Source organism: Arachis stenosperma, chromosome 9 (assembly GCF_014773155.1).
Source record: "Arachis stenosperma cultivar V10309 chromosome 9, arast.V10309.gnm1.PFL2, whole genome shotgun sequence".
Classification (NCBI taxonomy): Eukaryota; Viridiplantae; Streptophyta; class Magnoliopsida; order Fabales; family Fabaceae; genus Arachis; species Arachis stenosperma.
In genome coordinates this window covers 20,455,450-20,480,555 of record NC_080385.1, presented here as the reverse complement: position 1 = coordinate 20,480,555, position 25,106 = coordinate 20,455,450, and the positions used below count along the sequence as shown (strand labels likewise).

The window sequence follows — 25,106 nt, the reverse complement described above, 5'->3', positions numbered from 1 at the left end:
TTTTCTATTTGTAATAATTTAATAAAATGCAACATTTTTGTTCATTTAAATACAGACAGATTTTCTGTTGGTAACTATTTTCCATGAAAAAAACTAATTTTTGCGATAAAATTATCAACAGATTCTCTTTTCCATTCGTAATTCATGCTAATTCATTTTTCTCTATTTTCGATAAAAATTCCCTCACAAAATCTTTCTGTATTTCCGTAGGATAAAATATGTCAAAAATATTCGTATGTAATTAATAGTTTTCTAGTAGTGAAGAGAGGAGAAAACCACGTCAGCGCTGATTTAGAGCACGTGGGTCAACCAATGGGCCAGATCGGGTCCAGATGCGGGTCTAACGGGTCAGATGGACGTAGTTAGTGCTAATTTTAGAATTATTTTTTAAAGTTTTCTTAATTGATGTTTGTTTCTATGAATTCCAATTTATTATTGGGAATTGTCCATGAAAATACTATTTTTATGTTTGAAGTTTTAAAATATATGTTGAGGAATAATTCATTCTAAAAAATATTTATTGGCAAGATTTGAAACTTTTATTCTCATCCTAAAAAATAGATATTTAAAATTTTCATGCACTACAAGAAATTACCGGAATAGTGACCGATTTGGATGGTCGCTAATTAGAAAATAGCGACAAACTTTGGTCGTTAAACTTTAGCGACCAATTTGTTAACAAGGCCACCAAACCCTCACCAAAGAGTATCTATTGCTAAATAGGTCTTTGAGTAAATCGGTCGCTAATTTGCGACTAGTGTTTTGGTCTCCAATTCGTGACCGTTATTTCTGTCGCTAAATCGGTCGCTAATTTGTGACCAACATTTCAATCTCTAATTCGGTCGCTAAGTATGGACCTATATTTTAGCAACCAACTTTTAGTCACTAAATCGGTCGCTAATTAGCAACCAAGCATTTTAGTGACCAAATTTCCATGGTTGATCCCAGTTTTTTAATTATCATTTTTACTAAATTGTTACATTTAGGCCATCAAATATTGAAAAACCATCAACACAAAACCTACACCTTAACTCATAAAAGTAAACAACACTTAACAATAACCACAATAACATAACACACTTAAACAATAACCAAACTAACTCATCAATTTAGTATCATAGACAATAACAATAATAAGTAAACAACACTCTTATATTACTAATTACATCATTTAAAGTCTATTAAATAACTAGCATCAGAACTACTAATCACTCTTCAGACGTACGTTCACCATCTTCATCCTCTCCTATATTTGTTTCTCCACCTTCTAGTTGAGAAATCAAAATTTTAAAATTAAGCTTTTTCATCATTTTTTGAAGCATACGTTTATTGATTTCAAGTTCTTTTTCTGTCTTTTTCAACTTAGTTTTCAAGTCATCGTTCTCTTCTTGCATTTTCTTCATTATTTCTTCGTGTTCTGACCTTCGCAACTAATCAGATGACTGAGAACTGGAATCACGATAACTAGGTCTTTTGTCTATTGCAGTGGATTCTATTCCAAGTCCATAAATTCTTCCCTTTTTAACTCCAGCTATTTCACACCACACATCCATCTCATTTGGTGCATTACTTCCTTCTTTAGACGTTTTTTGCGTAGCCTGTTCTATAGCATTCTTAAATTCATCTTGCCAATATCATTTACAAAATTAGCCATGCCAAACCCAAAGAGAACAATTAGCCATGAAACAATCTATAAGTTCTTTTCATAATTTCTATTTGGACAAAGTTCAGTTCAAGTTCACAAAATATAAAACTCTGCTCTGCATGCAGGGATTATTACAAAGTAACCCCAACATCATAGTACATAATAAATCATGCTTTGCTAAGAATAATGTCAGTGAGCTTTCTAACTAATTATAACTGATTTATATCACAGTATGTAATGTCATTACTATCTATATCATTTACAACCCCAAAATATACGTAATGATTACTATTAATTGGGAGTAAAAATTAAAGTATTATGTACCATATGAGCAGTAACCAAAAATCAAATAATGATTAAAATTAAGGCAATGAGTCACTATTCAAGTGGTAGGTCATTGGTTGATTCGATTATATATATATATATATATATATATATATATATATATATATATATATATATATATATATATATATAATCTTAGCAAATATGGAAAATGAGTAGCATATGATAATGGCAGATCATCAAACTGATGCTAGCATATATATATATATATATATATAGCAAATATGGAAAATGAGTAGCATATGATAATGGCAGATCATCTAACTGATGCTAGCACAAAAGGCCAGCAATGTTTAGGGATGGCAACGGGTCCAAATGGGGGCGGGATCTACCCCCGCCCCCCGCCCCCAATATTTGTCCTCGTTCTCGCTCCATCCCCATAACGGGTAACGGGAACCCTGTATCTGCCAGGGACCTGGGTCTCCGCGGATATCCACAGATTTTTGTATAAATTAATAAAAATAAAAAAAATGAAATAAAATTGGAGAAAATCAAAGATAATCCTCAATTGCCATTACAAACATAATATCCATACTCTTTAAAGACTTAAATAGCAATAACAACAAACATAAACATCCAAACATATCCATAAACAACCAACTATATTCATAAATAACAAAATAAAGTTTATGACATCATAAAAACATAATTCCACCATCTCAATCTTCCTTTCATCCCATAATGGTAGTGATGGTAGATTCAGACTTACTTGAATCCTACATCGACAAGAAAACAATTTAAAGTTAAAATCATATAATAACTCAATAAGTCAATAATATAAAAACATAGTGTGTTATATGTAATTTAATAGTTTACTTACGTCGATATCTCCTTCAATGTTATGAATTGTGAAACACTCAAATCCTATGTTAGTTGTGGTGCTAAGTTCATTCCAAAGCCAATCTTGATTACACATTAAAGACTCTAATGTGTTCGGACGCAACCTACTACGATGTGGCATAACAAATCGACCACCCGTACTAAATGAAGATTCAGAGGCAACGGTAGAGATAGGAATCGACGAAAAATCCCTAGCAATAGCTTGCAAAGTAGGATACTTCGCTCCATTTGACTTTCACCAATTAAAGATATCAAAATCATGTTTAGTTTGTGGTACCCGTCTCTCTTCAAGATAATAATCCAATTCACTCTTTGTATCAATAAATGCGGATTCCTCACTTACATGTGCAACAAAATCAGCTTGCCAATCTTTGTGATTGAACTTCCTCCCCTTTGAACTTGAAGGAATTGATGGTGGTGGCGGCATATCTAATTGAGCAGCTTGGTCTCTCTCTCTTTCCTTTGTTGCATATTCTAAAACTAAATCTTGCACTACCCTTTTCACTTGACCAATTACGACACATGCCTCCGTCTCACCATATATTTTACGAAAAAAGAAATTTAATAAATACATCTTGTACCTAGGATCCAAAAGAGTCCCAATAGCCATAACTGTATTAATCACACCCCAATACTTTTCAAATTTAGTTATCATACTAGTAGCCATCATTTCAATTATCTCATTTTCACAATTTTTTTCACTCCATCAAAGCCAACTTAATCACATAAACCTTAGGAAAATAAAGATTTTATGTAGGATAAGTTGTCCCAAAAAATAATTCAGTCACATCAAAAAATACCCTTAATCTTTGAAAAATCTCATGCGCCATATCCCGGTCCTTCTCACTAGGCAAAGATTTATATTAACTCTCACACAATGACAATCTTTCAAATACATCTCTATACATAATTGCAACTTCAAGCATCAAAATTGTTGAATTCCACCCAGTTTTACAATCAAATCAAAGATTTTTCTTCTCTTTTAGGTGTTGCAGTCCAATAATGAACACTATCCCTCACCCTTTCAATAGCATGTTAAATACGTTGTTACCCATCCTTGACAATCAAATTTAATATATGCGCATAACATCGCAGATGAAATAATTTACCACCCAAGATAAAGTTTCTATCTGACATTTTAGTCAGAATATTCTCAATCATAACGTCATTAGTACTGCAATTATCAACAGTCAAAGTGGATACCTTCCTATCAAGATTCCAATCCATCAAACAATCCACAAGAACCTCTAAAAGTACCTCAGCCGTGTTGGGAGTTGGCACATATATAAACATGTAATGACAATTTAGTACAATTATAAACAAGACAGCTTAGCAATTATAAACAAGACAGTTTTGCAATTATATAAACAAGACAGTTTTGCAATTGTACACAAGAACATATCGCAATTGTATAAACAAGACAGCTTTGCAATCATATAAACATTCGGAATAACCAATAATGATAATTTTATTACCTCACAAGATGGCTTTGCAATTTCCAATAATCAACAATGTAATGAGCCGTGATAGCCATATAACCTTTGTTTTGGTTGCTTGCTGTCCACATATCAGTCATAATTGTAACTCGACTTTTATTACGCTCAAGGACATTCATTGTCTTCGATCTCTCATCATTGTAGAGCTTCAAGATATCACTCTTTAAAGTGTTGTGAGTAATCACCTTGAAGAGAGGTCGCAAAGCATTGCAAAATCATCAAAACCCAATGTAGTCCACAATAGATAGCAGATACTTGTGAAGACAAACCATAACTGATAACTCTTTCCTTGCATTTTCTTGGTCGAAGGTATATGCACCAACCACAACTATTTCCACACTATTTGTTGGAGTTGTCTTCAATATACATTGTCTTATATCTCTAGTGGTGCAGAGCTTGCAGCTTTTGAAGTGATCACGTAAGTGCAAAGTGCCTTGTTTTGGTCACTAAGTATTTTTGATTTGCAATAATTGCATTCATCCTTTAATTTTCCTTTGATTTCCACAATCTTGAAGTGATTTCAAACTTCGGAGGTTAACTTCCTCTTTCGAACACCATTTGTAGAGTTTGTCGTTCCTTCATTAGTAGTTGCGGTATCCGTTGGGGGTTCTTAAGGTTGAGATTGTGGAGCCTCTTGTGTAGTTTGAATATTGGTGTCAATAGGTTCTTTTGATGGAGTATTCTTCACAAGAGTATTACTCAATGCATCCGAAGAAGACATTCTATAAATCATGAATAAAAATCACTTTAATCCAAAATCAAATAAAATAAAATCGTGAGTTACAATTGTCAATTACGTTACCTATATTATAAATGTTTCAGAAGACACATAGATTAAAAGCCTAATGCTACAATTCAAAATTGATACATGAAATTAACAATTGCTATTCATGTAACTAAAGAGATGGATGAATATTCTTTATGCATACTTCAAAGGAAATCAATGAAATTAGAAAATCAATAAATATATATGTTATTATTAAGTAATAATCAGGACCAATTTTGTGGCTCATTAAAAAATTGAAGCTGTCAGATAATGTACAATAAAACTTTGTTTTTATCTTAATAAAATCTTGTCTGTGATCGTTTCAATGGTAAACAACATTTTTGGAATTCATAAATTTTCTAAATATTTTTTAAACAGGAAATATTGCATGTCGATATCGAACCCAGGATGAATGTTGCAAACTTTTTAGATTAAAAAATCACATTAAACTACTAATAATCACCAGAAAATTAAAAAAAAAATTAAAATACCAAAATAGAAATCAGAATCAGAAAATTCAGAACTTTAAACCTAATTAACCTAAATAAAAAATTCAGAAATCAAATCAACCCTAAATAGAAATCATAATCAGAAAATTTAGAAGTCTAAACCTAATTACCCTAAATCAGAAATTCAGAATCAAATCAACCCTACATAGAAATGAGAATAAGAAAATTCAAAACTCAGAAACATAAATTCCGAAACGATAAGACTGACTTACCCGACGGAGAAAAGGGGCAAACCAGCGAAGAGCCGAAGACCAGGGACAAGGAAAGGACGACATGGCCGTGACAGTGAGCAATCGAGGCTCTCAGGGGTTGGGAGGTGGCACTGCGGAGAGGAGACAAGAAGGAGAGGAGAGGAGACGGTCGGCGGTCGGCGGTGTTCGAGAAGGAGATGAGAGGAGACATGGCGGTTAGCGGTCGGTGGTCGGCGGTTGGCGATGTTCGAGAAGGAGAGGAGACGAGACGAGATTGATGGTTTCACAGTGAGGAGTGAACAGAAGAGGAGTCTATCTCTGAAGCAGTAAAGCATGTGTGAGTATAATGTGACGGCTAGGGTTTATCCAACAATGAATCACATATTATATATATACCAAGGACATTTTTGTCTTTTCATATACACGTGGATTTAACGGGTCTCCACGGGGCAGGGACCTCTACCCCCGCCCCCTCCTCGTTTATTATATGGGGCCCCATTCCCGTCCCCGCGGGTAAAAATTACCCCCATACCTGCCCCGCAGAGAGTAAATCCCCGTGGGCATCCGTCCCGTCGTGGATTTTGCCATGCCTAGTTGTGTGGGATGCTCTCTGTTCTTATTGGAATACTGATGCTGGATTTCTACAAAAGAGCGCACAAGGCAAGTTAAATTGAGCTCTTGATTGCAGCGGGTTTGGAGCAGCTCTTCATACTACTGGCTTAATTTCCGTTACCCAACACAAAGCTAATATGGTGATGTTATAGAAAAACTTAGATCTTTTATATTATAATTTTATACACTTCAATTGGTAATTTATACTGATATGTTTTTTAATTTAGATGTTTGGTAGAAAAAATCATTAAAGAGGACTCCAACACAGTTAGAATTATTTACGAAGACCCACAAACACAAGGATGAGACATGGGTGGATAAGGAATCAAAACATGTTGAGGTGAGGCTATCTTAATCAAAATGTATATCTTTTCCTCTGTATGTATTAAACAATATTGCATTAGGGCTAATGTTCCAGCTCATACGGCTGTTCTGTTTATATGGCTATGTGCTTGGGGTTACTGGAACTCTAAATTTGAGTGATCTACTTTTGAATAATTGAGTCCTTTTCAATACTATTATTGGGTTGCAAAAGATTATTTGTTCTCCTTCTCCATCAGTTCTTGTCCTGTGTCATAACTTTCAATTCCTGATGTCAAAAGAGTTATTCCCATTTGTGATTGTGATCCTTTCTCGTACAGAGGTCAAAGTTATCAAGCATTTGAACATTTCAAGTCACTACAATTGATGTGCATAGGTCGTTCCTAAATCAATTAAAGTCAAACTTACTTGTATTCTTTCATTTTTTTCCATGACATGTAGACATCCACAAAACATTGCTAGGCATGGCAAAAAAATCCCGACAGGACGGGTACCTGCGGGGATTTACCCGCTGGGAGGCAGGCATGGAGGGTAATTTCTACCCACGGGAACGGGGACATGGCCCCATATAATAAACGGGGCAGGGGGAAGAGGGGTCCCCGCCCCGTGGAGACTCGTTAAATTTCTGTGTATATAAAAGACAAAAATGTCTTTGATATATATATAATATGTGATTCATTGTTGGAGAAACCCTAGCCGTCACATTATACTCACACATGCTTTACTGCTTCAGAGACAAACTCCTCTCCTCTTCACTCCTCACCGTGAAACCATCAATCTCGTCTCCTCTCCTCTCCTTCTCGAACATCGCCAACTGCCGACCGTTGACTGCCACGTCTCCTCTCCTCTCCTTATCAAAGATCGCCGACCGCTGACCGTCTCCTCTCCTCTCCTTCTCGTCTCCTCTCCTCAGCGTCGCCTCCTAACCTCTGAGTGGCTCGGTCACTCACTACAGGTCTCGATCTCACTGTCGCGGCCACGTCATCCTCTCCTCGTCTCTGGTCTTTGGCTCTTCGCTGGTCTGCCCCTTTTTTCCGTCGAGTAAGTCAGTCTTGTGGCTTCAGAATTTATGCTTCTGAGTTCTGAATTTTCTGATTCTGATTTCTATTTAGTATTGATTTGATTCTAAATTTCTGATTTAGGGTAATTAGGTTTAGAGTTTTGAATTTTTTGATTATGATTTCTATTTAGGGTTGATTTGATTCTGAATTTTTTATTTAGGGTAATTAGGTTTAGATTTCTGAATTTTCTGATTCTGATTTCTATTTTGGTATTTTGATTTTTTTATAATTTTCTGGTGATCATTACCAGGTCAATGTGATTTTTTAATCTAAAAAGTTTGCAATGTTCATCCTGGGTTTGATATCGATTGCAATATTTCCTGTTTAAAAAATATATAGAAAATTAATGAATTCCAAAAATGTTGTTTACCATTGAAACGATCACAGACAAGATTTTATTAAGATAAAAACAAAAATTTATTGTAAGGAAAGAGTTATCAGTTGTGATTGGTGCATATACCTTTGACCAAGAAAATGCAAGAAAAGAGTTATCAGTTATAGTTTGTCTTCACGAGTATCCACTATCTATTGTGAACCACATTGGGTTTCGACGATTTGGCAATGCTTTGCAACCTCTCTTCAAGGTAATTACTCGCAACACTTTAAAGAGTGACATCTTGAAGCTCTATAATGATGAGAGATCGAAGATAATGAATGTCCTTGAGCGTAATAAAAGTTGAGTTGCAATTACAACTGATATGTGAATAGCAAGCAACCAAAACAAAGGTTATATGGCTATCACGGCTCATTACATTGATGATTCTTGGAAATTTCAATGCCGTCTTGTGAGGTAATAATATTATCAAAGTAGGTTCTTTCGAATGTTTATATGATTGCAAAGCTTTGTTATTTATACAATTGTGATATGTTCTTGTGTACAATTGCAAAGCTGTCTTGTATATAATTGCAAAGCTGTTTTGTTTATAATTGTACTAAATTATCATTACAGGTTTGTTTATGTGCCGGCTCCCCACATGGCTGAGGTACTTTCGGAGGTTCTTGTGGATTGTTTGATGGATTGGAATCTTGATAGGAAGGTATCCACTTTGACTGTTGATAATTGCAGTACTAATGATGTTATGATTGAGAATATTTTGACTAAAATGTCACATAGAAACTTTATCTTGGGTGGTAAATTATTTCACATGCGATGTTGTGCGCATATATTAAATTTGATTGTCAAGGATGGGTTACAACTTATTTCACATGCTATTGAAAGGGTGAGGGATACTGTTCATTATTGGACTGCAACACCTAAAAGAGAAGAAAAATTTAAGGAAACATGTGCGCAACTTAAAATACCCTACACAAAAAATCTTTGTTTTGATTGCAAAACTAGGTGGAATTCAACATTTTTTATGCTTGAAGTTGCAATTATGTATAGAGATGTGTTTGAAAGATTGTCCTTGCGTGAGAGTCAATATAAATCTTTGCCTAGTGAGAAGAATTGGGATATGGTAGATGAGATTTTTCAAAGATTGAGGATATTTTTTAATGTGACTGAATTATTTTCTGGAACAAGTTATTCTACATCAAATCTTTATTTTCCTAAGGTTTGTGTGATTAAGTTGGCTTTGATGGGGTGGAACAATTGTGGAAATGAGATAATTGAAATGATGGCTACTAGTATGATAACTAAGTTTGAAAAGTATTGGAGTGTGATTAATACAGTTATAGCTATTGTGACTCTTTTGGATCCTAGGTACAAGATGTATTTATTGAATTTTTTTTGTAAAATATATGGTGAGACGGAGGCATGTGTTGTAATTGGTCAAGTAAAAAGGGTAGTGCAAAATTTAGTTTTAGAATATGCAACAAAGGGAAGAGAGAGAGACCAAGCTGCTCAATTAGATATGCCGCCACCACCATCAATTCCTTGAAGATCAAAGGGGAGGAAGTTCAGTCATGAAGATTGGCAAGCTGATTTTGCTGCACAAGTAAGTGAGGAATCCGCATTTATTGATACAAAGAGTGAGTTGGATTATTATCTTGAAGAGAGAACGGTACCACAAACTGAACATGATTTTGATATGTTAAATTGATGAAAGTCAAATGGAGCGAAGTTTCCTACTTTACAAGCTATTGCTAGGGATTTTTTGGCAATTCCTTTCTTTACCGTTGCCTCTGAATCTTCATTTAGTGCGGGTGGTCAATTTGTTACGCCACATCATAGTAGGTTGCATCCGGACACATTAAAGGCTCTAATGTGTAATCAAGATTGGCTTTGGAATGAACTTGGCATCACAACTAACATAGGATTTGAGTGCTACACAATTCATAACATTGAAGGAGATGTTGATGTAAGTAAACTATTAAATTATACATAACACACTATGTTTTTATATGATTGACATATTGAGTTATTATATGATTTTAACTTTAAATTATTTTCTTGTCGATGTAGGATTCAATTAAGTCAAAATCTACCATCACTACATTATGGGATGAAAGGAAGATTGAGATGGTGAAATTATGTTTTTATGATGTCATGAACTTTATTTGGTTGTTCATGAATATGGTTGGTTGTTTATGTAATATTTGGTTGTTTATGGATATGTTTGGATGTTTATGTTTGTAGTTATTGCTATTTAAGTCTTTAAAGACTATGGATATTATGTTTGTAATAGCAATTGAGAATTATCTTTGATTTTCTCTAATTTTTTTAATTTTTTTTATTTTTATTAATTTTTACAAAAATCTGTGGAGACCTAAGTCCCCAGCGGATACGGGGTCCCCGTTACCCCTCATTGGGATGCGGCGGGGACGGGGACAGATATGGGGGGCGGGGGGCATGTCCCCGCCCCATGGGGACCCGTTGCCATCCCTACACACAACCTCTCCTATCCATTGAGGTTTGACACGACTTGCACGCGCTTTTCCCAACAAATTTTTTAGTAAAGCCGCACCTCGCTTCTCAAAATTTTTTCGAGCCCAATGAAGATCTGGAAGAACAAATTGATATTTGCTCCGGATAATCAACACAAGTAAGATAGTTATATATTGATATATATTAAATATTTCAAACTTAGAGCTAATTCTTAATCTACTAAAGATTAAATGTTTCTCTAAAACCTACTTTGAACTTTTTTCACCAAAATTTCTAATAGCATATGGTATTTTTTTCCATGAAGGCCATGGCTGAGAGTAGTATCCTTTAATAATGTCCAAAATCGCATGAGCTACGGTAGGTAAAGGTAAAAATCTGTAGATATTACTTAATATTAATCGGAATGCAATATAAGAGATTAACTTCAAAAAATAAAATTATTGTGCTCTTGTATGGTATTAAGGAAGTAAACTTAGAATGATAAGGCCATGTTCTAATAGTGAAAACAGAATAAATTTATCCTAAATCCAAACAATCTGTTACTATCAAGTAACAATCCCAAGTGTATCCTAAATCCAGTTCCAAAATCTGATATCACCTCGTTTACCATTTCATTTCACCTAAAAGGGCATAAATTAAATGGGATCTCCAAAAGTAATTAAGTCCAGGAGTACAACCTATAACATTATATATTAATTCTTACATTAAGTTTGTGTCAAGAAAAACACTTAGAGAATAAAAATAATACATTTCTCAAAAGAATACCAAATTAGGCAAATATTTTCACATTTGAAACATAAGCATAGAGTGAAACCAAAAAATAAAAATAAAAATCAAGCTTAAACCAAAAAATAAAAATAAGGATCAAACTGAAACATTTTCACAATTGAAACATAAGCATAGAGTGAAACCAAAAAATAAAAATAAAGATCAAGCTAAAACCAAATATAATTAAGTGGTTTTCTTCTTAATTTGAATAACTGATCTTCTTCTCTTTAAGCTAAGGAATCATAAACATATATAATATTAACAGATTCATATTCATTCACACCCAGAAAATAAAAGAGATTAAGTACTTCCATATAAGTAATATTATGTTTGCCCCATAAAACGTAATATACGTCCCACCAGGCATGAAATTAAAGTAATCCTTATTATTAATTCAAATAACTAGTTTTAGTTGGTTTATTTATAGATTATATATTTGTAGTTTTCAATTAAAACAATATATATATATATATATATATATATATATATATATATATATATATATATATATATATATAACTAGTAACAACATTTTTTATTTTCTATTTAATTCTACATAACTAGTGATTTACTGGTAATAAGCCTAATAATGAGCAACTATATCTTTTTACAAAGGTTAAAGGAAAAATCACCTGAATGAGATAGACTAATATTCATCATTATCACTATCACTATCAATATTGTTTTGATTTTCATCATTGTTATCTTCTTCATTATCATCAAGCAAGGTATCCATCTGATCTTCACTGTCATATTCAAAATCATTGTCAAACTCAAACTCCCCATCATTTGTGTGAACTACATTTACTTCATTCACTTGAACTTCTTCGTATGCACCATCCTCGACTCTTAAACTTCCTAATGATTCATCATTTTCTACAGGTTTTTCAAGTATTGTTTCATCTTGAAATGCATGTTCTAGTGTCTACCGATCATCAACTGTACGTCTTGATTTGGTTCTAATAACAACCCACCAATTGGTCTTTTCTTTTATCTTTTCAGGATATGGGACATAATAAACTTGAATTGCATTTTGAGCAAATATGAGAGGCTCGTATCTTGAATATTCTCTAGTATGACACACCTCCACAATTCCAAGTTGTTTATTAATCTTGACTCCATGATTAAGAGTACAATCAAACCATTTACACTTAAACAACACTAATCTATTCAATTCACATCCAGAGTATTCAATCTCAATAATTTTTTTAACTATTCCATAATAATAGCTCTCCTCATTGCCGTCATCATCTCCTTTAACACAACCTCTAGCATTGAAAGTCTTTTTACCAACACTCTAATTTTCTGTGTGAAACTTAAAACCATTTACTATATATCAAGAATAACTGTGCACTTTTTTATTAGGACCCCATGTCAAGTGGTGTAGACTTTGATTCATTACTGAATTTTTGCTATTATAAATCTAGAAAAGATCCAAAGTGTTAATAACTAATAATAACTAACTTACTTATAAAAGTGAAAATATTTAACAAGAAATGCTAGGAAACTTACATAATTTTCAAACCAAATTAAAAATTCTAATGTTATTCTTCAGTTGGTTTTATCTTGGCTGATATTTGGATTTTCACCTCTCAAATCTTTCACAAAATATCTAAATGTCATATAAATATACATATATATAAGTACCTCATAAATAAGACTACTAAACTATAAAAATTAAGTATTTAGTGATCTTACTCGATGTATTGTTCAACTTCTTCACAATTATGTAGAACATGTAAGTGTGCAGCAACCAACTCCTTATCCTCTAAGTATTGGCTCTTAATTATCCTAGATGCGCGTCCATGATGGTTGAATATTGATAAAGTTAGAAATTGAATGTTGATGGCTCTACCGTCATCATTCCGGCCCACATTAGTTCTCATTGATTGTACATGAGACTCAAAATAATAAGTGCAGAAATGAGAGGTTTCTTGACTCATGTATGCCTCACAAATGGATCCTTCAACACGTGATTTATTTTTAACCATTCGCTTTAATCTATTCAAGTACCTAAAGCAATATAACATGTAAGCATAGAGTGGCAACCATAAGATTGAGATTAAATGACTAAGAGCATTGAATTAAAGTTATACCTCTCAAATGGGTACATCCATCAATATTGGACTGGGCCTCCCACTCTTGCTTCATATGGAAGATGAATGGGCAAATGCTTCATGCAGTTAAAAAATCCTGGAAGAAACATTTGCTCTAACTTGCACGTGATGGTGATAATATTTTGCTCCATCAATAATAAGTCATCCGCGTACAAAATTGTGGAGCACTAATCCTTAAAAATTTTGCTTAATTAATCATATAGGCTTCCAGATTTGGAGTTGAAGATTGGCAAAGGCAATTGGTAACAAACGTTCCATAAAGACATGACAGTCATGGCTTTTCTTCCTAAACAATTTTCTTTCTTCTCGAATATTTATGCATCTACGCAAATTAGAAGCATATCCATCTGTTATTTTAATCTCACTAACCCATTTATAAATTGCCCTTTTTTGTTCCATAGAGAGAGAGAGAGAGTGAATTTTGCTTTGGGTTTCATGTATTTTCCATTTGGTAACTATTACAACTCTAAATCCTTCTGTCGGTAGAGTTTCTTCAAATCCATTCTTGCCTTCACATTGTCTTTAGTCTTGTCTTTAATGTCCATTACCGTATTAAAGACATTATCAAAGACATTTTTCTTAATGTGCATCACATCAAGATTATGTCTTAACAAATTGTCTTTCCAATATGATAACTCCCAAAATATACTTCGTTTTATCCAACTATGAGAAACACCAAAACCAAGACATGAACAAGATTCACCTTTTGTACTTCTTGGAAGATTGCAAACACTTCACCAAACCACCTTTCCTAACAATCTAACTGGAGCTTGAGAGGCCACAACTCGATTTTTCAAGAATGAAACCTTATTTCTTCGATATGGATGATCCAAGGGCAAAAATTGACGATTGTAAAATCAGTCAAATCGTAATTAATTAAATAATAAATTAAATATGAGCGAACATGGTTAGAAAATTTATCAATCAGAATTTGATAATTTAAATCTAATATTTGAACTCAGTGGATTTTTCTGAGTCAGAAAACATAGTTTTCTGCGTAAAAATGCGCATTGGAATTTAACCGACAGTACCAGCTGAGATCTGTCCAGTACTGCAGTTGAGAAAATTAATTATAAGTGAATAAAGTTAGAAAATTAGAAATTATAATGTGAAAAGATAGAAATATTTAAAATACGATTTAAAACTCTAATCTTAAAGGTTTTAGCTCAAAGTTGGGCCAACGGGCTAAACCGATTGGACCAAACCAAAGTGGGGCCCAAGCCAAACATATATACTCATCATTAATGAGCTTTCAGCTCATTTTATCCAAAGAGAGAGAGATTCGGTTAGAGGAGAAGAGAGAAGGGAGAGCAAAACCCTAATTTCACCCTTCACTTCAAACCACCAAAACTTGAGCTACGAAACTCCAATCGACGAGCCGTTTACGATTACGCGTCGCTCTTCTCTCCCTCTTTGATTCCATCTGGGTATTGTGGTGAGTATTTCTTTGTACTCTGCCCAATTTTTATTTTCCTCTCTGAATTCGAATATAGTTGTGAGTTTTGAGTGATTTTGTGATTTTGGTTGTTTAGGGTGCTCTAGTATAAGCCATTGGTGAATTCCATCAACCAATTTCGTGGGTTAAGGTAAGGAGCCCTCTAACCCTTGTAATTTATGATATTTAGTGAGCCCTAAGTTGATGTATGTATGTAATATGCGTATTAGAGTATTGGATACACTTTTAGAACTTGAATCTTGCTTGTGAAAGTGTTTGGTGGAGCTTGGAGCTGAGTTTTGGTGGAGACTTCCAAGTGAGAGCTTAAATTTGATTTTCAAGCGGTACGGTTTAAGTTTCATTTAAGTATCGTATGGTTTGATATGAATTCGTAGGCTAGATGACCCTAGGAATAGGTTTGAATTGTGTGTCTTGATTGGAATTGATATATATAGATATTATGATGTGAAAATTAATGAATTGGAATGAGTATAGTGTGAATGAGTGTGTTTGGTATGTTGTGAAATTGAGGAATTGGATGATGATTAATGGTTTGTGGAATGTGTATTGAATTGTGAATTTGGGCCGGAGGCCGGAAAAAGATAAGGACGATAAGAGATGATTGAGTTGTGTGATAATGTATGATATTGAATGAAGGGTCGGTATGCAATGTATGAAAATGTGATTAATGAATGAAATAGTGGAAAATGAGGTTTTTAGAATGTGGAATAGATGCAATTGAGGTGGAATGTGTAAAAGGAGTAGAATTGAAATTGGTTGTGTGGGAATAGGTAATTTGAGTTGGTCTGGGTTCATTTTGTTGGTTGGAAAATGATTGAGGCTTGTGAATCATTGGAAAATTGGCAAAAATGTGTTTTTGGTAAAAATGGGTTTTAGGCCAACTTTGACGGATTATATCTCGAGCTGCCATTTTTGAAATTAGATGAATTTTATATCAAATTAAAGATTTTTCAAAGAGCTTTAAAACAGTATCAATTTTGTAGAAATCTGAATTTTGTAGAGAATGATATAATCGTTGAAAGTTGGTGTCTGAAATCTGAATTTTGTGATGTTGCAAAAATTGTGATTTCTTGTTTGTGTGTGCACGCATAGCCTTGTGCGCATGCACACACAGGGATATATCTACTGTTGGGAGCGCTAGCATGCTCAGTGCGCATACACAACCTACGAAGTTTTGCAAGCTGCTCGCACGAACAGCCTTGTGCGCATGCACACGCGGGAATGTGCACTCTGCTGAGGACGTTTACATGTATCGTGCATATGAGTAGAATGAAAATTTTTACTTACTGTGCGTACGCACACCTTTATGTGTATGCATACTTCTTGAAAATATTTCTGGGCGTGCGTATGCACAACCCTAAATAGGAATTTTTATAGGAACCATTACTCAAATTTTTATTATGAAAAAATATTAAAATTTTATATATTTATTTAATGATAACTGAATTATAACTTGTTGATTATAATTTATTTAAACTTGATTATTTTTAAAATATTAGTGAAGATATCTATTTTAGAATTTTAATTTTAGACTTTTAACTGTTTTATATTTTTTATTTACGTTGAATTGGTTCTATCGGTTCAATTAATAATTTATCGGTTGAACTAATAAATCAATAAACCAGTAATCTGACCGATTCAATCACCTTACAACTATGATATAAAAGACTACAATAATAAAATTGGATTTCAAAAACCACATTAAATAATCGCGTCAATCTCAAATTACTCTTATTTAATAACCGTCACTACACCACTACTCCCTCCTTAGTTCACTCTTCCAATCTTCTCAATTATCAAAGTATACTAGATAGGAAAAAACAGTGAAGAAATCATTCATGAAATTAACTAGTTTACCAATCCATGTTCACTGTTGATAGTTCACATTTATTGACCATATAACTTATTTGGAAACTAGAATCCAATTCTCAGTCTCCAAAATAATTCAAGCCTAATTTCCTATTTAGGATTCATAAGTCAGATTTAATTTGCACTAAAATTAGAGTAGTTTTAGCCAATTCAAGACTAAATCTTAGTACTTTTAATGAACTCATAAACCTTTTGGGCTCAGAACATTCTTCTCGTAGCCACTTCCTCGTCCCTCTCCCGATCGAGACCAGCTGGCCTCGTATGTGGATTCGGCACTCAAATATGTTAATGATCATGGTGTATTAATGTATTAGGTGGTTTATTTTTCATAGGTGCATGCTATGGTGTTTATATATATTTGCCTAACTTACTAAAAGGAGATAAAAATAAATATTTAAATTAAAAAATATAAAAATAAATAATTTGTTAATATTTAAAACTTACCATAAAAGACAAGTTCGACAATTTCGATACCAAAATTATAGACACCATAGATTTTGCCTTTCCCATATATCTGAACCTATGAATTATTGGTTGTACTCTTGTACTGTTTGGTCCCTGCTTGTTTTGTTTCTTTTGGTGGAGGTAGCACGAATACCGGTAGATAAGTGGTGGAGGGCATACCATTCTAATTTTGTAAAGCTATGTAACCTGTATTATATTGGACCAAGGGAGAAGCAACCATTGTGCAACTTCAGTGGATGCAATGTTTGATAAGATATTGTGAACAGTGATCTCAGTTATTGGCAATGGCCCAGAAGACCACACTTGGTTTTAAAATATGTTCATTCCATAGTTGCAAACAAGTACAATCACTTAATTGTGTTATGTGAATTATGATGGTTAGCTATTTGAAGTTTAGGACAATTTAATTATTCAACTAATTTTAATTTTACGAATTCATTTTCTAAGATTATACGTCTAACTAATACATCACCGAACTCTATTTATTATTTAATAAAATATGATATATATAACCTTAGAGTATATTACCAATAACCAATATATACTAACATTAATCCAATCTAGTTACAAATTAGGCAAGCCTAGTGCTCCACATAGACCACAGACCCGTTTCCCATAATACTAACTATTTAAGCCCAACATAATTCTTTATCAAGATGTGAGACTCAACTTTTATTTATTTCCGGAATTTACGTGGACACACTATTTGGAACTCCTCTGCATGTAACACCCGGTTCAGAACTTGGTGCAAGCAACTCATAAGGCAACACTCCTGCCCCACACCGGTTCCTCAGCTTCTTATCCCGGTTCCTTCCGTCAATGACCTTCTCAATCCGTCTCATCTCGGCCGAGAACTCGTAAAACGCCTCGACGATCTCAGCATCACCGGACCAAATGGAAGGTTGCTGCCTCTCTCCCAAGTACTCCTCGTCAGGGGAGTGAGTGGAGAGAGTGTCCACCACGGCCATGTATTTCGAAGCTTGCAACAAACTAGGCAAGGCGTTGAGAAAATACTTCTGTGGATCAGCAATGAAACTGGCATATTCTGGATCACTCTCATCCGGTATCAATCTTCGCATCAACGGGGGACGATTCGGCACGTACCCTCCATAAGGATACTGGCCAAAGTTAAGAGCAGCGTGCTGAGCAGACGCAAGCCAGATCAATGTAGTGAGTACGGTGACAAGATTCTCACTGTTGTTCAACGTGGGCCACCAGCTCTCGTGGCTGCGATCTGCGTGGCCCACGTTGATTGACTCATAGTACCATGCTTGAAGCTCTTTATCATTGATTATAAGGCTTGAATGTGGGTAGTAATGGTTCACATAGGTGCGGACCCAGTTTTCAATTGCTGACCAGATCATAAGACCGTCCGCAGCATAAGGGTAGTCTTCAAATACAAGCTTTAGGCCATGTGGTTGGGATGGGTCTGGTTCCGCCATTCCCCTGCATAGTGCCAACAGAAAAATCTTGGTTAGATATAGTTGCTTTTTGCAATCACCACATAAGGCAAACACCAATTCCACAATGTTGGTCCAGTCACAATAATAGTCTATGTTATAAAAGTTTTATATTTCTCAAATTCATAATATTTACCACAACACATTGATTTTACGTTATTTTTATAAAGATATTATGTGTATACAAAAAATTAGTCACTAAATATTTGTAATTATGTTATATTTTAACATGTATTCTATATGAATGACATGAAAGAAAGGAACACTAAGATAAGTACCTGCGGATGAGATCAGCAGGGAGACTATCCATGTCGAAACGCCAATAGTTTTTGTAGAAAGCAGAACTAATTTCCATGGCGTAGCGGCCAGGGGTGAAGCAATTCTCAATAATTCCATCAGCATTGATTAAGCTCTGGCGAGCCAGGGCATTGATCTCCAAAGTGTACCTCATGTGTGGATCTAACAACTTAAAAATCGGATGCATAGCACTCATTTGCCTGTGAGCAGCCAAAATAAATGGTTCCATGCAAGCATGTGTGCGTAACCTATTATATAAAAATTACACACAACAATAAAAATTCAGGTAAGCTACTCACTAATTAAGAGCTTATTAAGTACTTTGTAATGCACTAATGCATATTAAAGAGGGTTATAGCTTACCAATGGTTGTAAAGTTGGTGCACCCCGGCATCATTGGCACAAACATGCGCCTTAGCAAGCTGCCACATCCAATTGGTAGTTGCATCTATGGCAGGTGTGACTACGCGTTTGGACCGGGAACTTGGCCCGGCCGGAGGCAGGCTAAGTTCTATAGCCACAGGCTTGAGAGTACCAAGCGGTGTCAAGAAAAAGATCGTGCGTGTAGCATATGCTTTCCTACCATCAAGTGCATTAATCCTTTCAAGAAATGGAAGGTAAACATCATGATAATCTATTATGAACAGCTTATTTTCATCTATTGCCTGCAGCAGAGAATAGAAACATAACTGAATTTAGTATCATCAAGTAAAGAACTAATTAACAGAAAAAAATATATATAAATCACATACACATTAAAAGCAAAGTGATTGGTAAAACTCGCGCAGTATAGTTTTCGTCAAATTACTTGACATGTTTAACTAAATTACAATCTAATAATTTTCAACTATCAACTTCGCATACAGTTAGATATTTAAGAAGACTTTGAAAGGGTACCTGTTGCACAGTCATGCCGTTGAGTTGGTTTAGAATATGCTCTTCTTTAAGAGCAGACTCTTGGGGACCATATATTTGCGGGTCAAGCTTGCTAACCGGTGGAAAAACTTGAAGCCTCTCAATGCCAATAGGGTTGACTCCTGCAATTGCTTGGCGGGCAAATTCGTCATCTCGCAGCCACGCAAATTTGTCCTCTGCACGTTACACATGTGAGATCATTAATTTAATTAATTTAATAATAATAAAGGCTATAAGACAATGTATCATTTCTGTTTGACAATTTTTAAATAAAAAGCACACATAAATTATTCCCGCATGCCGCATGTGAAACATTAAAAAAAGAAATCAAGTTGACAATTGGATGCAGGTTTTGCTAAATGCCTATGGATATAAACCTTTCAGAAAGAACATACATAAAAGACAGATACTTTTCCTTTTTTCAAAGTGTAGAAATTAACTGATGAACATTAAAGCACAAATTGCATATCGTAGTGGTCCTCTTTCGTTATCGGTCGAATAAATAATATTGCGAGCGCTATGCAATAGCATTAAAACTCACCTACTTTCAATTAGACACACTCAGCCAAATAATAGGTAGGTAAGGAAAAGAAAAATCAGTTGACATAAGATCAAATTTGGACATATCTAAATTCTCTGTGATTAACAATATAAGAAATGTCTGTCCTAGAAATAACTAAGTACGAAATGTTACTTTTAGGTTAAGTACGATTTTGGTCGTAGGAGTTGAAAATTTGTTTTGTTTTCGACCTTTTTTTTACTACAAAATGGTCCTCAAAGTTTAACTTAGTTTTGCAATTGTATTTTTTACCAAAAATTTAATAAATTATTACCAAATTACCCCTAATTAAACAAATTAAAAAAAAAAACAAAAAAAGAAAGAAAACAAAGGGGAAGGGAAGGGGAAATCACGCAGAGGGTGGGGGCAGGGAAGAAGAAGGGGGAAGGTCATGCCAGCGAAACCACTGTCCACCACCGCTGCAGCTCCTCTCCGTGGTCGCACCTAGTTTTGTCATGGCATTCACTCGCTAATGAAAGAGATGTCTATTTTTAGTTTAATTTCTTTTGGTGCAAGTATAATTTTTTAAATCAATTATTTACCTATCATTTTGTCTCTTTATTTTTCTCCTCCTCACTATAAAATTTTTTTATCCAAAATTCAAACAAATAAAACTCAAAAACTATTGACACGAACAAAGGAATACTCACTGGATATAATCTTGGGAGTGTCATATTTAAGAAGTCCCTGGCTTGATTCCTGGATCTTGCTAACCACATTTGGCAAAGGAAGTTTCTTTAAAACATCATCTTGTAAACCCAACTGAATCAGTAACCCTTTACTGTAAAGACCATCAACATCTGAGAAATCATTGAAATCTTGATTATCAGCAGAGATACTAGCTTTAAGCCCAGGAATCAAGTTATGGAGAACAGCCTTGAGTCTCTTCACAGAAAATGTGTTCTGCTTAGACTCTTCAAATCGTTCGTCCCTCGGGACGTACATCGGATTTGGTTTCTCTAAACGGCTCTCTGCAAACATGTCTGCCAGATGCAATCACATAATACTTTGTGATCAGTAAAGCATAGTATTATATCAAAAAATTCAGTCTAGATGCAAATGATCATAAATAACTCATATATTATGAATGTCACGTTAACTAATTGCATAAATAGGATATCACCAATATTTGCTTGCTTATTGAGAAAATTTAATACATGTTTCAAAACCTTCTGCCGTCCCATAGTTATCAATACCGTTGTCTTCCTATGAAGTTGACAATTTAGTCAAACAGATTAAATCATTTAACAGTTTTTGAGAATTAATTTTGCATGAAAACAACTGCATACGAGTCTCTACCCTAATGTAATTCAGAAGGTAGAAATCTCAAAGGATTTACCAGTGTCAGATGGGAGACGGCCAGTACGACACCGTCTTGGGTATGGATACTGCTCAGATCCTCCAATTGTTGGTCTTGCAAACTCAGGTGCTCTGTCTGGGTTTCCAAGATCATTGTATGTATCAAAGTCATATATTCTATCAGACAAGTTTCTAACTCCTTTTCCATCGCCTCTGAGATTCCTCAGCTCTTTTTCCCTCAAAAATCTAAGACCAGCAGGTGTATCTCCAGGCAAGTAGGGCTGAACAAATGAATCACAAAACCATAACAATAACTGTTATTTGACATGAGAATAAAAGTGTTACTATTTGATTTACTTGATAGTTTTAGAAAACTATATTTTGGTTGTCTTTACTTCTTAAAATAAATTATTCATTTGTTTATTATATATTAAATATTATAAATAACAAATAAAACTATATAAAAGAGAGAAAATATTTGAAAAGTGGTAGTATAAATTTTTAACTACCAAAAAAAAAGAAAAAAAAAAAGAATATACTAGCATAGCACTACATTAACCGACAGTGGGGGTATTGAAATTGGACGGTTTGTATGCCACAGATTGTGAAAGGTCAATGCAAAGTTCACGGGCCCATGGCCATAGCCACGTAGGATTAGGCTTAGGATATTTTATTGATCAACAGCACACTAAAATTAGTCATTATAATTTGTTATTAATATAAAATATATATTAAAATATAAATATACATTAAAAATAAATTAAAATACATATATATTTATATATAAATATATTAATCATTAATTTTAGCATATAAATAGTATTTTTATTTAACGATTTAATAACTTTATTTAAATAAAATTTTTATTCTTAATGACTTCATTTTTTATGTAAAAAAATTTATACACTAAATATTTTTAGAATACTTATTAAAATGTTAAATGTAAATCGTTTATATTAAAAAGTTATAAATTTCAAGTTTCTAAATGTTTATATACAAAAAATAATTATAAAATTAAAATATTTTTTAACACAGATAACGATATTGGTTAGAAAAATCCTTAAACATAATATTGTTTCAAGTGTAAATAATAATAATAATAATAATAATAATAATAATTTTGCCATACTTGTACTGGAAAAAAAGAATATTTAAAAATATAAAGCAATAAAGGATTTATTAATTAATACTAATGTCAAATTTTCTATTAATAAAATTTAAAATTTTTATTTTAATAACTACATAATAATTTTAATTTTATTAAACTTTTTTGAGTTTATAATCTAAATCCAATAATAAATATACATACACCAAATAAATGAAGAGATGATAAAAAAGGTCATGGCCTAATTGGCTATCCTGTTCAGTATTCCTTTTTGGATGTTTACTATTCAATATTCTTTCTAGGCAGGGCTGCTATAGGAAACAAAAATTAAAATAAAAAAAATAATAAAAGTATATTAACTATTCAACTAAACTACTTGCTTATATAATCATTCACACAACTAATATTCAAAAATTCGTTATTTCTTAAAAAATTATAAAATAAAATAAAATAATATCAGATAAAAATATTCATTCTCTACTATTTTTCACTTTTTAATTTATATATAAAAGGGGTAAATAGTGTAGAACGTATGTTTTATGCAGCTTTAATGTTTGAAATAAAAATCAGAACATATAATTTTTGGGTACAGGACTCTTTGATTTGTGTTTAAAAAATTAAAAAAATTTGGAGTACATTCGATTTATGTACTCCAAATGCCGTCTGATTTGTGTATCTCCCATAATTTTAAAAAACCACCAGAAATTAAATTCTAAGTTATATTATTCATCTCACTTTCATATATAAATTTTTTAACGCTATTTTAATCTAAAGATTTGAAGTTTAAAGAGAAGTATATGGAACTCCTTAATTAAAAATATCTTGAAGATTTTATGTTGCATCTGCATAGTAATTAAGGCATACTATTATTGTCATAAATTTTGGGAAGTTGACAAGAGATTACCTTGTTGGAAAAGAATATCCTTTTTCCAGGATGATCTTTTCGTGCTTGTACCCATGAATTGCAAGGGAAATGAACAGGTCCAGTGGCAAACCCTTCAATTGTTATGCATTCTAAGAAGAATTCTTGTTGATGTTTATTCGACACAGTTATTGCTCCTGGCTCTCCAAAATTAGAGTCAATCATATACTCTGCTGTGTAATTAACTCTCTCTGCTTTAACATTGATCTTCTTCGACCAATCTTTCAGCACTGCTTCGTTGCTCTTCTTTGCGGCCTTCGTTTCTGCAACACACCAAAATCAATAATAGACTCTTGTGTAGTTTGTAAAATATTTTCAAAAATGCAAAAACATTCCGGAAACTAGGGAATCTTTCTCAAAAGATAAGAAAGAGTTGACTTTCTATTTTTGAGAAAACAAATAAAAAAGGAAATACAGATTCCTAAAAGTTATAATTAACAAGGTCTTACTTGGATCAATCTCAGTGCTAATAAGTTCCAGAACAATATTCTGTCCAATATTGTCAGTAAGAGCATCAAAATGCTTCACAAGAGTCTCTTTAAAACCCTCTTTGATCTTATTCCTCACAGTCACCACAGCTCTAACTCTGAATTTCACCGGTTTCTCAGAGGGTACCACGGGAACAGGAACAGGCACAGACGTAGTAGAAGAAGATAAAGACACTGAGGTCGAAGACGAAGTGGAAGATGAAGAAGAAGAGGAGGAGGAGGAAGAGGAAGGGTCCCTCAGCAAATCTTCACTTAAAGCTGCCACAGGAAACTTTACAGCTTTCCTCAACCTCACCAACACAGGGCTTACCAAGAATGGTGATTGACTCTGTTTAAAACTATTATGTAGAAGGACTCTTGATGAAGAAGCCATGATTTCATTCGCAAAAGCCATGGCTTCAGTTGATGTTGTTGATTCTTTCTCTCTTTCTCTCTTTCTTTTTTAATTTCACTGTTCACTGTTTCTCTTCTCTCTCTGCTATGGAAAAGTGGGATCACTGTGGAAGATGTTAGTGGTCTGTTGGTTGGAATGGAATGAGCTGGCTCTTATTTCTTTTATATAGGGAAGAGCAAAGGAAATTTAAATTAAATAAAATATCAAATAACAAAAAAGAAAAAAAAAAGTGGCAAAAACATGAATCTCACTACACCGTCCATTTCACACGTTTTTAAATAATTGCCAGAAAAATTAGAAAAATTTGTGATTTGTACTTGTAAATCCACAGCTATGTGGTCTGTTTTATTGGCTTTGATTTGTTATTTGTTTCTGTGGA

At 33.7% G+C, this 25,106-nt stretch overlaps 1 protein-coding gene across 1 annotated transcript; it reads right to left on the bottom strand.

Moving 5' to 3' along the window:
- Positions 1-17,743: 17,743 nt before the first annotated feature.
- LOC130950624 (linoleate 13S-lipoxygenase 3-1, chloroplastic) lies at positions 17,744-24,910 on the bottom strand. The gene is made up of 8 exons (XM_057879176.1): positions 24,295-24,910; positions 23,828-24,108; positions 21,859-22,099; positions 21,170-21,502; positions 19,943-20,136; positions 19,409-19,710; positions 19,027-19,293; positions 17,744-18,734 (listed from the first exon to the last, which is right to left on the bottom strand). The coding sequence occupies exons 1-8, from the start codon at positions 24,725-24,727 to the stop codon at positions 17,978-17,980; spliced, it is 2,808 nt and encodes a 935-aa protein (XP_057735159.1). The 5' UTR covers positions 24,728-24,910; the 3' UTR covers positions 17,744-17,977.
- Positions 24,911-25,106: the final 196 nt, after the last annotated feature.

Bases quoted from the DNA above. Each gene is read 5' to 3' on its own strand.
- LOC130950624 (XM_057879176.1), bottom strand. From the start codon at position 24,727: ATGGCTTTTGCGAATGAAATCATGGCTTCTTCATCAAGAGTCCTTCTA. The intron at 21,503-21,858 runs GTAAATCCTTTG...TGCATCTGGCAG, and splicing joins CCGTCTCCCATCTGACACTG to ACATGTTTGCAGAGAGCCGT. The intron at 19,711-19,942 runs GTACCCTTTCAA...TCTCTGCTGCAG, and splicing joins ACGGCATGACTGTGCAACAG to GCAATAGATGAAAATAAGCT.